Genomic DNA, 16,281 nt, shown 5'->3' with positions numbered 1-16,281 from the left:
AATCTGGAAGATTGGAGAGTAGCATCTGCTATATATTGGGCAGCTGCGAAAATTTTGTTGAAATCCTGTTGGCCCCGTAAGTCATCTGGAGGCAGGTGTAGTTGGAGCTGACGAAGCCATAAGAGCATAGCTCTGGAAAAGAAGGATGCCGCTGCAGCACTCTTAATGGCCCATGAGTCTGCAAGGAGACTTCTTTTGAGCATTTGTTCAAGTCGTTTGTCCTCTGGCCGGAGGACCTCCTCTGCCTCGCCAGGCATGGCAGCCGTTGAGTGGAGCGTCTTCACTGGTTCATCTGGCCTGGGACATGTTAGGAGTTCCTCATAGGAGGGGGAGAGCTTGTAGAGCTTCTTGTCCTTGGGAGTGGGAGTGAAGCCTATGGTTGGGTGGTCCCACTGTTTAAGCAAGGCATCCTTAAACAACTTGGGCATAGGAATTACCTCATTGTCTTCCTGTTCCTCCATGAAGTAAGGAAGATTTTCCTCTGGGGGGTCTGTGGAAGGAGTAGCTTGCTTCTCTTGCCCGGCTAGCCCCGTGGATACTCTAGCTTTTAGCAGGAGAGATTTGAAAAGCTGCGAAGGGAAAATAGCAGCTGGGGCTGGAATCTTAATCTGAGATTCCTCATCCTCCGACAGACGCTGAAAGGGGTCATCATCCTCTTCTGCATCCACGTCCTCATCCTCTTCCTGAGAGGAGTCAGAGACCTCCATGACTGGGGCTCTGTAGGAAGGAGAAGAACTCACGGGACGGGAGGAGCGAGGGGGAGGATGAGACAGAGGAGGTACATTTAAAGATGAGAGTCTAGCATCAATAGTGTTAGTCAGAATAGTCAAGATAGACTGAAACTCCGGTGCCAAGGAAGAAATATCAGCCGGAAAAGCCTGAGGATCCCTGAGGCCCTGAACAGGTTCTGGCTGGGGGAAATCCTCGGTAATATCTGGCTCCTCTGGACCTAAACCCCATAGGTTAGGTTGGGGTGGATTTAGGTTTGGCTCATCCAGGGATAGCACAGGTACCCCAGAGGGAGGCAGGTTAGAGGCCTCCGGGGGGGTAGGGTTGATATGCACTTGGGCCTGCACCTTAAAACGTTTGGCTGATTTATCATGTATTTTTTGTAGGGCTAGGTCCCTTCTCTTCTCAGCCCTAGTGGGCTTGGCTAAAGACTGAGAGCCTGAGGAAGAGGAGGAAGAGGCCTGGGGAAGCTCAGAAGGATTACCAGTAGGCCTAACCTCTTTGGAACCTTTGGTAGTGCCTCTCTTGAGAAGGGAAGCCATAGTCTGAGCAATTACAGAAGACAAGGCTTGAGCCAAAAAATAGGGGAGAGAAGAATTATTTTGTGGAATTCCCAAGAGGATAGGTGACCCTGCTCCTAGGCCCAGGAGCAGCTGCGCCTTAAGAGGCAATCCTGGGCGATACCAAGAGTTCTTGTCCTTAAGTGCAGCGTGGCAGGCCTCACTAACTTAACTTTAAGAAAAACCAAGGCACACTGGTTGGAGGCCACTTCCGTGGAGAATAGGCCCGAGGGAACTCAAAGCGACGACTCCAGGGTCAGGCGGCGGGCTGTAGGCACTAATGGCCGACCCCTTAGGGCAGAACCGAAAGTGCAACTTACTGGGCGTCAGAGCCTTGGCGCCAAAATAACTGCTCCGTTATTTGCAATAGGAGCGACTAAGCCCGGGAGACAAAACAAGTCCCACACCGCGGGAGGTAAATAGCCCTTAATTAGTTGAAAAAAATAAAGCTTGCTCACGGCAGGACCTCCAAGGCCGGAATTAACAAACCGGCCGCGGCTACAGCACGAAGGGAAAAACCGCAAATGGCTGAGCCGCTAACTTCTCCCCCAACTCAAAGCCCTGTAGGGCTGAGAAAAAAACTGCCGGCAAGCTGAGTAATGGAAAAATCTTACTTGCTATTGAAGAGAGATCGAAGGGAAGGTGTTTTATCGAGAGGAACGAGCATTCACACACATCCGAGGATGCGAACTGAGCGAATTCAGGGGAAGGGGCGGATCCAGCAGTCTTTTTTAATACTAGGCTCAGTTCCAACGGATTGGACAGGAGCAACCCATGTGACTGCTGGACCCACTCCTTCAGTACGGAGAAGCACCAAGGAATTCCAGGAACATAAATTAGACAGAGAAGTTGAACAAACATCCTGGAAAAAGGCAACAATAAATGATCTCCTTAGCAAAAAAACATGAAAACATTTTCTTTAAAGAAAATTGAACTTGAGACTTTACATGTATATTCAAGCATTTTGAAGCTTTCGAGTGAAAGATTCTTCGCTAGAACAATCTGGTACTAGGAAATAATCTGTCCAAACTAATGTGGGCTCCCTATTCCTGAATGGAGAAAAATACTTTTTAAAAAACCCAATTCCACATGTTCTTCTATGCTTTCCATTAAAGCCTTTTTCCTCTTTGTAACTGACTTTTCAGCAGAGATATAAACAACTGGAAACATTACTGTTTGCTTAATATGGTGTCTTATAAAGCTGATAGAACTATGCAAATTGTTAGAGTTAAGTATACAGTATTGGACTATCTGGGTATATTCCAAAATAATACTTTTTTATATTGTTAGAGCAGCGACACCTTATCCCAGACTTGTATGCTACTTCAGAAGTTGCTCCCAGCTATTTTTTCCTTTCCGTGTGCATGCATAGGTGAGCTTCTGAAATAGTCGTGTGAAAAAATACACTCCAATGAAATTTTAACTTTTTCAGCATATTTCACCTTACAAATATTGACATTCATTTCAACAATGTTGACAAATAAAGGGGATATAGCAAGAATCATGATTACTTACGTGTTTTAATTTAAATAAATATAAATGCAAATTTCACATGTGGAATAAGTAAGTGCACTCCTATATTTGTGATATATAAAATAATTAAACTTAGGATCAGGTCCTAATGATTAGAACATTGTGACAGACAAACTGGGAGGGACTTGCATAATTTAAAAATCTGACATTTGAGTTTGCTCCTCTTGTTGAAGTGTATGACATCACCATGCTTAGATCAAAAGAGCTGTCTGAGACTTTGTGAAAGATTATAGATGCCTATGAATTTGGGAAGAGATTAAAAAGGTTGCCAAAAACCTGGATGTAAATTATTACCCTGGCTGGAAAGTCATCTACAAATGGAGATTTTAAACAGCTGCCAACTTGGCTGTCCCAGAAAGTTCAGCCTTAGAGCAGAATGCAAGTTCTTGAAAGAAGTACGTGATCCCTCGATTTTCGCGATCTCGTTCTTCGCGAAACGCTATATCGCGATTTTTCCACCCGATGACGTCACTCTCTTCCTTCCTTTCTCATCTTTCTTTCTCTCTCTCTTTCTCTATCTTGCTTCTTCCTCTCTCACACTCTCTTCTCTTTCTTTCCTTCTCTCTCTTTCTCTATCTCTCCCCCTCTTGCTGGCGGGCGGCGGGCGGGCGGCGGGCGGGGGCATCAGCGAGGAAGACCCAGGGAAGGTTCCTTCGGCCGCCCAGCAGCTGATCCGCCCACGCAAAGGGGAAACCCCGATCGGCTCCTCGCTGCGCTGCCGAGCAGATCAGCTGCTGGGCGGCCGCAGCAGCAGCGAGCAGACGAAGATCGGGGTTTCCCCGCCGCCCATGCAAAGGGGAAACCCCGATTCGGCTCCTCGCTGCGCTGCCGAGCAGATCAGCTGCTGGGCGGCCGAAGGAACCTTCCCTGGGTCTTCCCCGCCGCCCACGCAAACTCCACCATCTGCGCATGCGCGGCCATGAAAAAAGGGCGCGCATGCGCAGATGGTGTTTTTACTTCCGCAACCCTACATCACAAAAAATCGATTATCGCGAGGGGTCTTGGAACGGAACCCTCGCAATAATCGAGGGATCACTGTATTTTAAAACTGCAACATTTCGTCACGTTACTTACAGTTTTGCTTTCCTCATTAATGATGTCAAAGTGCACGATTCTACCACTAGAAAGTAGCTGTGCAAATTAGATTTACATGGCAAATGTGCAAGCAGGAAGCCTTTGCTATCCAAAAATGTTTGGTGGTAGAAATGTTATGGTTTGGAATTGCCTTGCTGCATGAGGTCTAGGCAGCTCCAATTAGAATTTACTATGGATTCTTCATTGTACCAAAAAGTTCTTGAGGATAATGTGAAGCCATGTGGCAGTAGATCTTGCAACATGACAATGACCGAATGGCTGGGAAAAAAAGGAAATTGAGGTTTGTGGAATGGTCAAGTCAAAGACTGCATTTAAATCCCATCCAGATGTTGTAGGGTGATTTGATACAGGTTGTGCATGCAGGAAACCCTTCAAATATTACACAAATGAAACAAAATTCTTCAATGGAGGATTGGGAAAAATTATTTCTACTTTCTCTACAAGACTGGTAGACAATTATAATATAAGAAACACATGCATATGGCTGGTTATGCCAAAGAGAGTACTGCCAGGGATTAAAGGTTCAAGGTCATACCTATATTTTTTACAGAAGGAAATGGTGCAGCTTTACAATTTTTGTTGAATTAGTCAATTTTTCACAGTTTTTTTGCTCAATTAACATCACTTTTATCTTTACATACTGTTTGAAGATAACATACCAATATTTCCAAGTATGTTAAAAAAAAGAAGACTTTACATGGGGTGGACTTATTTTTTCATATGATTGTAGCTACATAAACCTGGAGAAAGATATTGCTGTTTTCATTTTTGTAAAGAACTGCTTTTGTGCGCTCCCATGAGGATTTGCCTCATTTTAATAGGCATGCAGTACTTTTAACAAGGAAGAGCAAAGTCCAATGATCCTCTTAACAGGCTGCACTGCTATAATATCTAATACAGTGGTACCTCTACCTAAGAACATCTCTATTTATGAACCTTTCTAGATAAGAACCGGGTGTTCAAGATTTTTTTGCCTCTTCTCAAGAACCACTTTCCACTTACAAACCTGAGCCTCCGAAACTCTAACCAGAAAAGGCAGGCAGAAGCCTCCATGGGGCCTCTCTAGTAATCTCCTGGGAGGAAACCCAGCCTCCACCCTCCCTGTGATTTTCCGAATCGCATGCATTATTTGCTTTTACATTGATTCCTATGGGAAAAATTGCTTCTTCTTACAAACTTTTCTATTTAAGAACCTGGTCACGGAACGAATTAAGTTTGTAAGTAGAGGTACCACTGTACAGTCATCCTTACAACTGATCCACAGTTCTGCACCGAACCTAGGAAATCGTCTTAAAATATAACCAGGACATATTTCTAAAATTTATTACAGTATTTGAAGCAACCAAATCAGCATCTCCTTCTCTTATACGTACCTTTGTTTGTGCAGGTACCTTGGTCTTTGTATTCGGTGTAGTTCTCTCAATCGTAGGAGCATCACTTGTTGGCAGCATCTTTGGAAACATTCTAGTGGTCATTTCTATTGTGTTTTCTTCTTCCTCTTCTTCATCATCTCCTAGAGAGTATGAAAAAAGAGATGCAAACTTAGTATTATACAGTTGTTCTTTTTTATTATTATGTGTGCTCCCCTTAAGACGAATTATAATACAGTTGCTAAAGACATCACAAGTTTTATGCATTTGCATGTCAAATCCAAGACATTCAGAGGTGCATTTTTCCCCAAAACATTCTCTAAGGTCACTTAAAGGAGAAAAAGTAGAAATACATTTCAGATGTCTGGCAGAATGAAAATTACAATCCATGTTTTCCAGACTCAACTGAAAGTAATCAAAACAATTACCGCATTTTTTCGGAGTACAAGACATACTTTTTGTCCCCTAAAAGAGGATGAAAATTTGGGTGCATCTTATGTAGCTTTTTCAAAGTTTTTTCCCCCCAGCCCCAAAAGGTACTAATGATCCTCCAGGCTTGTTTTCATTGCTGCTCCCTCTGAAAAAGTTTTTTTCAGCCCTAATAAGGTGCTAACAATCTTCCTGGCTTGCAGGATTTTTTCATTGTTACTTCAAAGGAGGTTTTTTCCCAGCGCTAAGTCTTTGCAGGCTTGTTTTTACTGCTTCTTCAGCCCTAACCAGGGAATAAAATAATGTGCTGAAGTTGACCAGACTAAGGTGTTCTGCCGGCGTGTGCCAACCACCCGTAATTACAGGGTAATTAGTCCAAACAGACACACACACACAATTGAATGCAAAAGAAATGTTCTTTATCAACAGAAGAGAAGAAAAAAGTCCCTTTTAAACTCCAAAGGGATTTCTTGTACAAACAATGCACAGTTTAAATGCAAACCAGTTTCTAACCCAGTAACTGGGAAATTGAGTCCACTAATGTTCTCCAAACAGTGACAAACACTCACAATGAAGTATACAGAAATTCCACACGCAGTCTTGAATACAAACAGGAAACAACAATCCACGGTCTTGACGAAACTACGATCAGATAATCCTCCACAATGGCCAAACTAGCACGTTGCTCTTTTATCAGCAACTCTAATTACTGGAGCTCCACCCAAACACAGGTGGCCTCTCTTATCTCCTGTAATATTTCTTAAGTTGTTCTCTCCTATGCATAACTCGCATGCGTGAGTCAGTCAGTCAGTCATACATTCCTCCTCTGAATCCAAAGAAGATAAGGAAGTTAAGGAGGATTGATCTCCTCCCGGGCTGTCAGCCAAGTCCCCCTCTTCCATGTCACCCACACTTCCTTCGGCAGAGGATACTTTGCTGGCAGACTCTGTTGGGAGCAAAACAGGCCTGTGGCATGTAGATGTTTCCCCCACATCCACCTCCACATTCCTTGGGGCAGGAGCTAGGCCTACAACATAGGGAAGCTAGCCAAATGAATACCTGGAAGGCAGATTTCCCCCCTATTTTCCTTCCCCAAAACTAAGGTGCGTCTTATACTCCGATGCATCGTATACTCTGAAAAATTTGCTAGTTTCCTGAATAGAAGAATTTCATGATCTTAACAGAAGTTACAAGAAAGTGAACTCAGCGAGTTTTTATAAGTAATAAATTCCAACAAATGGGCACTGACACTAAAAGGTCTTGTTTCTTCTGCTGATTATTTCCACCTATGAATAGCTTGACAACCAACTTCATCCGATGACACAGAAAAGATAGATATGGAAAAGGCAGATGAGACATAGCAGCAATTTAAGGAGTTGTGTTGTTTTAAAAAGGGCTGTGTAAACAATTTTATGTTAGACGTTAATTTTAGAAAATTCTGGAGCACAGCACATTTGATTATGTATTACAAGCAAATCTTTAAAAAGGCCTTTGCAAAAGAAATCTAAGCATTATATAGACCAGATGTGGGGAACCTGCAGGCCTCTGGATATAACCAAAGATGATAGATGATAGAAAATGTTTAGCAACATCTGGAAAAGTACTGATTTCTCATACCTGATTTAAACCAGCAAACAAAATGACACATGAAAGCCAGAGTTAAAACCACTTAAATAAAACAAAACATTTCTCTCTTTCATCAGCTCTGGAGGTCACAAGTGGAGCCCCTTTTCTTAAAATTGCTTAAAACATAGTTATTTTGCTTTTAGTGTTTTTTTTAAAGCATTAACTCCATTTTGTTGCACTGGGTTGTTAAGATGCATGCTTGACTTTCATACATGGCTTTAGTAAGAGGAATTGTGTTAATGTAACAAAGAGCTTTGCTGCGTATGATGTGATAATGGTGATAATCTGACTTGAGCTTTATAAATAAAAGTGGAATGTGTGTTTTTAAATAATAAAAGCAAAAACAAATCTTCGCAACCAATCCATAATGCTTTGGCTTCTTTTCTGCCACTTTCAAAAGAAAATAAATGCTAATAGTCATCTTCAAAACATCAGTTTTTAGGCAAAGACTTTGATTTTATACAGCATATGGAAGCTTTGAACTTCAATTTCATAAAATACATTTGCTCAGAGGCTATTAATATCTATTGATGGTAAAGAAACTTAAGAAATGAAGAAACTACCTGTGTTTCCCCGAAAATAAGTCCAGAGCATATATACTTTTTGCCACCCCAAAAGGTAACAGATTATATTTTGGGGGGGCGGGGTGAGTTGTCCACAGACTCACCTCACTTGCTCACATTGCCCCTGCCTCTTTTTCACTTTTAGACGCCTTCAAGAACTTCTGCAGCTAGCAAGGCTTTCCTGAAGGCCTCTGCAGCCGATAACCGAATTCTGGATCGATCTGCAGCTCATGTATTCATGTATTCATTCAGTCAGTCAGTCAGTCATTGGATTTGTATGCCACCCCTCTCCATGGACTCGGGGTGGCTCACAACATGTCAACGATAAAACAGTGTACAAAATACAATTGGATCCCATGTATGTATGTATGTATGTATGTATGTATGTATGTATGTATGTATGTATGTATTGATTGATTGATTGATTGGATTTGTATGCCGCCCCTCTCCGCAGACTCGGGGCGGCTAACAACAATAATAAAAACAGCATGTAACAATCCAATACTAAAACAACTAAAAACACCCTTATTATTGTTCTGTCTGGGTCCCCCCAGACGCCAACACCAACCAAAAAGAGTAGCCAGACACACTGGTAAAAAGCAAAGGCAGTTTATATAATTCAAAGCAAACACAGGTAACAAAAACTGTTCTTACAGACAGGAACACTATGAAGCTTCACAGAGGTTTCACGAAGGCCAGGCAATAAAACAGGATTCTTGCTGGCAAAAACAACGCTGGAGATAATAAAACCCACGCCTCCCCCAAGTCTTCCAGACTTCTAGGCCACAAGCCAAGATCAGAGACGCCGAGGATCGAAGCAAGGTCACAGCACTCCCAATTGATAACTCTCCACAAGACTGTAAGGGCGGGCCTGCCTTTTCAACCCTGCTGAGGAGAACCACACCCAAACCCAGCTGTTGCCAATTCAGGGATGGAAATACCTTTCTAATTGGCCCTGTCTTTGAGCTGCTTGTCGCTGCCTCATGTCTATTATAGCCTGTGCGTCTTCATCCAATGAATCCAGGCTACTAGCTGGGGAGAGCCCCCCCCCCCGGGGTCTCAGGCTGCTCTCCCTCCTCCTCTTCCTGACCTTCCTCTCCCCCGTCTGCCTGGTCCTCCCCCTCCTGTTCACTGTCCTCCTCCTCTGGGCATGGATCCGGCAGAGATCCAGCCGGTCCCTGAGGAGCCTCAGGCTGAATCACAACAATTATAAAACCAAACATACATACAAACATACCATGCATAAAATTGTAAATGCCTAGGGGGAAAGAATATCTCATTAATATAAATAGTTAGTCTAAAACATTATAAAAGTTAGATACCAAAACGAATTAAGTTCGTAAGTAGTGATACCACTGTAATTTCATCCAATGTGCGAGTGCAATCATTCTGATAAAGACAGACATTAAAAAAAATGCATCTCATATAAAAAGCATCACTGTTAGGATGCATGGCATTTGTGATATCAGATTAGAAGAGTGCAATTAAACTTATTCACAGAAGCCTTTGGGGTGACCAATCGATGTTGGTTATTACCTTTAAAGCCCTACATGGCTTAGGGCCAGACTATCTTCGAGACCTAGCTCCCAGAGACTGGTAAGGGACCCTAGGGTTGCTGTTTTCCGGATCCCATCAGCTAAAGAGTGTCGGCTGGCAAGTGTGCAGGGGAGGCTATTCTCTGTGGCCGCTCTGAATCTCTGGAACCAGTTACCCCTGGAGATCCGGACTACCTCCACCCTGCTGGCCTTCCAGAAAGCGGTGAAGACCTGGCTATTCCAGCAGGCCTGGGGCCGTTGATCCAATGATGATAATCGTCGAGATCCAGCCATACATGTTAGACGTGGGTTTTATTGTTTTAATTTAACTGTTTTTAAACTATTTTTTACGGGATTTTTTTAGTACCTTGGATATTTTGGTTATGAGCAGCCCAGAGTCCCTAGGGAGTGGGCGGCATACAAATTTAAATAAATAAATAAATAAATAAATATTAAAATAAATAAATAAACAAACAAACAAACAAACCACTCACTCATTCACTCTCAATTTAACTTAGACCATAGGACTGTTGTTGAGGGAAAACTGATGTAGGAAAGGAATGTACTGCATGCTATCTATGTTCCAGGTTGTATTTATTTGTATTTGTATTATGCGTGCATAAGTGCACTAGAGTGCCTTCCGGCCCCTGTCCTATTGTCTCTCCTATATCCCACATATCTTCTCTTCTATCCCTATATCTTTCTTCTATTCTCTCATTGATTATTTTATCCTATATTCTCTCTTCTATTCTTTCTCTAATTCTATTTCCTCGAAGGTGTCCTCTATTACCTTCATTGTGTATTATTGTGTATTGGACAAAACAAATGAATGAATGAATGAATGAATGAATGAATAAATAAATAAATAAAACACACACACACATACACATAAATATGTTGTTTTCTGAATTTTCTGCAGTCTATGAATTTTGTAGGTTCTGTACATATTGACTGCAATAAATACACACACAAACACACACAAACATCCCTACACACACATACGTTGTTTTCTGAATTTTTATAGTCTATGAATTAGGTACATTCTGTACATATGGACTAAACGTTGCCGCACACATTACGGTCAGTTAGGAAGACATAAATACCAGCCATGATGATACATATAGGAGACATAGAAACTTGTGCATTACTGAGTCGGATTACTGCTCTGTCTAGTTCCTGCCATCTGCTTTGACAGCTCATACTTCACTCCTCTCTAGAGCTAACAGCTGGAAGAGAAAGCCAGACAAAGGTTGCTTTGCTGGCTACGTCTTGAAGTATTTATTGGGTACACAGCAAACCCACACAGGAGTCTCTATCTCTTGTCTTCCAAATCTGATCGGAAGAAGTAAAAACACATTGCAGGTAGTTTTCGACTTAAGAGAAAATTTCTGTTGCTAAGCAAGGCAATTGTTAAATGAGTGTTGCCTCCACTGACAACCTTTTATGCCAGTGATGGCAAACCCTTTTTTCCTCAGGTGCCGAGAGAGCGTGTACATGGGCTATCGCATATGCGCGAGTGCCCACACCCATAATCCAATGCCCATGGAGGGTGAAAACAGCTTCCCCCACCCCAGAGGGCCTCTGGAAGCTGTAAACGGGCTGTTTTCCATCTTCTGGTGGACCCAGTAGGCTCATGTTTCACCCTCTCCAGGCTACAAAGGCTTCCCCGGAGCCAGGGGTGGGTAAAAACGCCATTCCCACCCCCGGAGGCTCTCTGGAAGCCAAAAACACTCTCCCAGAGTCTCCATGCAAGCAAAAAATCAGCTGGCCAGCACACACATGCACCTTAGAGCTGAGCTTGGGCAACGGCTCGTGTGCCAGCAGATATGGCTCCATGTGCCACTTGTGGCACCCGTGCCATAGGTTTGCCATGGTTGTTAAGATTAGATTAGATTAGATTTATTGGATTTATATGCCGCCCCACTCCGCAAACTCAGGGCAAATTACTGCAGTTAAGCAAATTACTGCAGTTGTTAAGTGAATCATGCGGTTCTGACCCAAACACGACAAATCTTCTGATGTTAACTCAAAGATTCTTGTATTAAGAGTGCTACCAGCCCAGGTAAAAAGTTCCTCTCTCACTGCAACCTAACAAGTCCATCTGGTTGGTAGTTGAATAGTTGTCTACCACATCTATTCACCTCCGCTTCCTGCCTTTTATCACCAGAGCTAGGGTGGGGCTTTGCTACCGTGTTTCCCCGAAAGTAAGACAGTGTCTTACTTTCTTTTTATCCCCAAAAGCCCCACTATGTCTTACTTTCGGGGTATGTCTTATATTGGAAAAAAAGTGTCGAATTTTTTGTTTTAACCATAAAATTAACATTTATTAACAACCTGAACAGTATTGTATTCACCACAAAACAGCAGATGATACCCCAGTATGCCAGTGTGTATGTTTTACTGATGTATGATTAATACTGTGTGCATTACCGTATTTTAAGCAGGAGGCGGCAGTGACAAGTGCAGGGGACGGCGCGGTGACGTATGGAGAGGGGGGCGGCGCGGAAGTGGGCAGGAGGCGGCGCTCATTTGGATCAGAGGGAGGTGGCAGACGCGGCGACGTATGGAGAGGGGGATGGTGTGGACGTGGGCAGGAGGCGGCGCGCAGCTAGATGAGAGGGAGGCGGCAATACCCCCGTGTTTCCCCGAAAGTAAGGCATATGTCTTACTTTCGGGGTACGGCTTATATTAGCCGACCCCCCTGAAATCCCCGATACATCTTACAATCGGGGGTGTCTTACTATCGGGGAAACAGGGTAGCAGCAGCGGCTCTTCCTTCCCAAGGATAAGCCCACAGATTTCCACTGTTCTTCTTCCCTCTGCCTTCTGCACATCCGTGCATCAGGCACTGGACCCAGCTCTTCCTCCTCTTCTTCATCAGCCACCTCCAGACCTGGGGGACTATTGAGTCTCCATCTGAGGGCTGACAGGCGGCCCAGACTCTGCCTCTGCCTCTTTCCCTTTGTCTCTGCCAGCTCCGTTTCCTCTTCCCCCTTGGATCTCTCAGGTTGCCTTGATGCTGACACTGATTCTGCCTCTTCCTCTGATTCGGCTGCTGACAACATATGTGGTCATTACTTTTGGCTTGTACAAACGGTGATTATACAAGGGTCGCCCAGAAAGCAATGCACTTTTTTTTTCTCAGCCTACAGTAATGGTACGGATGCGAAACTTTAGATCAGAGGTCCTCAAACATGGCCGCTTGAAGACTTGTGGACTTCAACTCCCAGAATTCTCCAGCCAGCTTTGCTGGCTGGAGAATTCTGGGAATTGAAGTCCACAAGTCTTCAAGTGGCCAAGTTTGGGGACCCCTGCTTTAGATATACAGTACATTGTTTGAATTGTCAGGAGTGCATGTGTAAATTTTGCGTTTCTTCAGACAGATAGTATAGCTGCAGCAGTATTTTGAAATGATGTCTGTAAGTGATGTACATTACAAGCAGCATGTCGTCATTGAACTTCTCACTGCAGAGAACAAAACTGTTGGGAACATTCACAAATGTTTGTGTATAGTTTATGGAGAATCTGCAGTCGACAGAACTACGGCTAGTCGCTGGGCGCAGAGGGTGAGGCCATTAGAAGAACAGAACAGAAGAACAGAGGGTGAGGCCATTAGAAGAACAGAACAGAAGAACAGAGGGTGAGGCCATTAGAACAAGTTACCGACTGGGAATATACACCCTTGTGTCTCACTGGAGGAAGGCCATAGAACAGGACGGAGACTACATAGAAAAATAGGGAGTGTAGTAGAAACATCATTTTTTCTTGTGTGTAAGTTTCATTGTGTCCAATAAATAATTGTTGATGAAAAAATGTGGTACATTTCTGGGCGACCCTCATATGATTCTGAGAAAGTGCAAGTGTCATATAACTACATGCCAGTTGCCAGGTGTATTTTGATCACAAAATACAAAATAGGTGGCTGCAATGGTCATAAGTATGAAAACCGGTCATAAATGTTTTTTTTCCAGGGCTTTAGTGATTTCAAATGGTCACTGAATAGTTGTAAATCAAGGACTAACTGTAGTTTGCTTTGCTTTTGTGTGCAACCAAGGTTTGGAACAGCTTTCAGGTGCAAAATTGGGATCCTGGCTTTATTTCAATCTGCAATTCAGCATTGCAGAGTGGTGGGATATTAGGGTGAAGGAGACATTCCTGGCTAGGTTCAGACTCAAAAGAAAGATGTGCTTTTTTCAGCTCTCCAAAAACTGGCCGTCCCAATAAGGATGGCAAGTGAGGTGACCGATCTTTCCTACTGCATATTATTATTATTTTTGGGGGGGGAGGGGAAATCCCTCAAAACCCCAGTGATGCTAAGGATTGAATAAATTATCTCATGCAATGTGTTATATAATTCATAATCCTTTCTTCTTACAGACTATTGACTTACCGGAGCCTGATCCAGAAATATAATCATCATCATCAAATGGATAGACTCCTGATGCCTCTTCAATAGAGCTGTTGTCAAGGTATAAGTCTTTATCAGAGGTCAGTTCTGCTCTCTGCAAAAGAGCATAAAACAAATGCATCATTAGTTCATTGCCACATTACAAAAACAACCAAAACAACTTCTGATTTAGAGATGCCCTGGTAAATCAATAGTGTATAAGAATGGAGGAAGCAATTGCGACAAAAAGATAGTGGCAAATTATTTTAAAGTATCAACTTTTAACATGGAACGGTGCTATGGGACTCTAAACCACAGTCCGTGTGAAACAGATTTACCAAACAGTTAGACGAGATAAATGAAGGATTCATTAACTCTTCTCTTTGAACTTAATGAATTTGTTGAAGCATAAAGTTTGTATTTCTTTGGTTAAAGAGGACGTTAAAAGTTACATTAAAAATTAAAACATTCCTAGCTCCTCCATCTCTTTGGATACCTATAACCTCCAGGATAATATTCCCAATGTTGTAAATTGTTAGGTTGCTGATATGGTCCATGTATTAGAAAAAGGAGATGAGATATATTATGTGATAATTCACAGATAAATGAGTAAAAGCAGTAAGGACAAGCAAAAATCTAGGGCTAGGGTTTCAGTTTAGGGCTCCAGAAGAAGAATCATAGCCTATCAAGCTTCAGCTGTACAACATGGGGGCAAGAAGGCACCGTTGTGTTTCAAGATCAGGATAAACCAAGCTATTTTCCAGCTGTTCAAGAAAACAGGTGTTTGTTGATCCCAGTAACTGGGGTGGATTATCTTTGGCTAATATTTCGTCTGCCATTCCAATCATGTGACTAACAAAATATAAAGGTAAATGTGTGTATGCACAAACACAGAGATATGCAGCCCACCACTCATTACAACTAATGTAATATTAGGAGTCATAGGCAAGCTTTCCAAAACAGTCAAACTTCCAATAAGAATTCTCTTTGAACCCTTTTAAAGAGACAGAACACTTCCAAGACCAGCAGATGGTAATCATTGTTCTGTCTCTTTGATAAAAGACATGAAAAGCTGCTGGTCTTGAATGGAAATAATTGATGACTTAAGTGAAGTTTATTCATATTACTTTCAAGTTTGATGTGTAAAAGTGTGCAAAAAGATGATTTTTAAGCAGCTTGAATCAAGGCAGATGTTTACAATATGATGCATAACTCAGAAGTGTGCAACAAGTATGATTTTTAAGAAGCTTAAATCAAGGTAAATATGCAATATGATACATAAACTAAAACAGTGTTTCTCAACCTTGGCAACTTGAAGATATCTGGACTTCAACTCCCAGAATTCCCCAGCCAGCATTCACTGGCTGGGGAATTCTGGGAGTTGAAGTCCAAATATCTTCAAGTTGCCAAGGTTGGGAAACACTGACCTAGAAGAAAAATGCAACAAAATTTAGCAGGATTTACTTCCAGAATAGTTTGTATGGGTTGCATTCTGAAGCATTTAGCATTAGACTCACAAAAAAGCTGCAGAAACTCTGTTCAGGACACTTAACCAGGGATTGCATTCCCATCCAGCAGTTATTATCCCACTTACGCTGATATTCTTAGAGTATAATGCTGAAAAATCCTCTGACCTAAATTCTTCACATATTATAAGGCAATGATCTTTGGTGCCCGGTTGAATATTGAATTAAGAAGAATAAATCTAAATGGATGTGCAATAGATTAGTGCCCACTAAGCACTAAATACAGGTTGCTTCAGCTCAAATATCTGCTGAATGCAGACATCTGGAAATAGCTACCCTATTACAAGACATCAACACATTTCAAAATGTATCTCTATTGAAAATATTTCCTGTTAGACCTACATTCAACACTCTCTGGTGTTAGGTTTCAGGAAGAATAAAGTCTATAGGGTGGCAATTGCTTCCCTTCCCTGTTCAGATAAGGCATTTAAGTACCATTTTTTTCAGATTATAAAATGTCTCAAAAGAGGGTGACAACTTGGGTGAGTTTTATACATTGAATGTAGCCCCACCCAGCCACCCTCCATCCTTTGGACTCGGTCTCCCAACAATTTAGTTATAGTTTATAGTTTATTAGATTTGTATGCCGCCCCTCTCCGAAGACTCGGGGCGGCTCACAGCATAACAGTAATACAATATATTACAAATCTAATATTAAAAAATTAAATCCATTTAAAAAGACATTAATAACATACCGTGTTTCCCCAATAGTAAGACCCCCCCGATTGTAAGACATATGGGGGGTTTCAGGGGGGTCGGCTAATATAAGCCATACCCCGAAAGTAAGACATATGTCTTACTTTCGGGTAAACACGGTACTATGTAAAAGCGAGGGGGCTGTGCGCGGTGGCGCGCTGCGCCCAGAGCTTGGGCCACCCGGCGGGCGAGGCGGCGGCCCTGGCCGAAGCAGCGCGGCTCTGGCTGCGGC

At 42.6% G+C, this 16,281-nt stretch overlaps 1 protein-coding gene across 1 annotated transcript in view; it reads right to left on the bottom strand.

The window, feature by feature from the left end:
• SDC2 (syndecan 2) overlaps positions 1-16,281 on the bottom strand; it is a 122,183-nt gene that overhangs the window by 15,811 nt on the left and 90,091 nt on the right. The window contains exons 2-3 of the mRNA XM_070748082.1: positions 13,831-13,942; positions 5,291-5,430 (exon numbers count right to left, since the gene is read on the bottom strand). Of these exons, the coding sequence (XP_070604183.1) occupies positions 5,291-5,430; positions 13,831-13,942 (252 nt within the window). The remainder of the gene's footprint in view (positions 1-5,290; positions 5,431-13,830; positions 13,943-16,281) is intronic.

Source organism: Erythrolamprus reginae, chromosome 3, assembly GCF_031021105.1.
Source record: "Erythrolamprus reginae isolate rEryReg1 chromosome 3, rEryReg1.hap1, whole genome shotgun sequence".
In the NCBI taxonomy this organism is placed as follows: Eukaryota; Metazoa; Chordata; class Lepidosauria; order Squamata; family Dipsadidae; genus Erythrolamprus; species Erythrolamprus reginae.
Note: the sequence above shows the minus strand (reverse complement) of the source record. Positions and strands in the feature narration are given on the sequence as shown.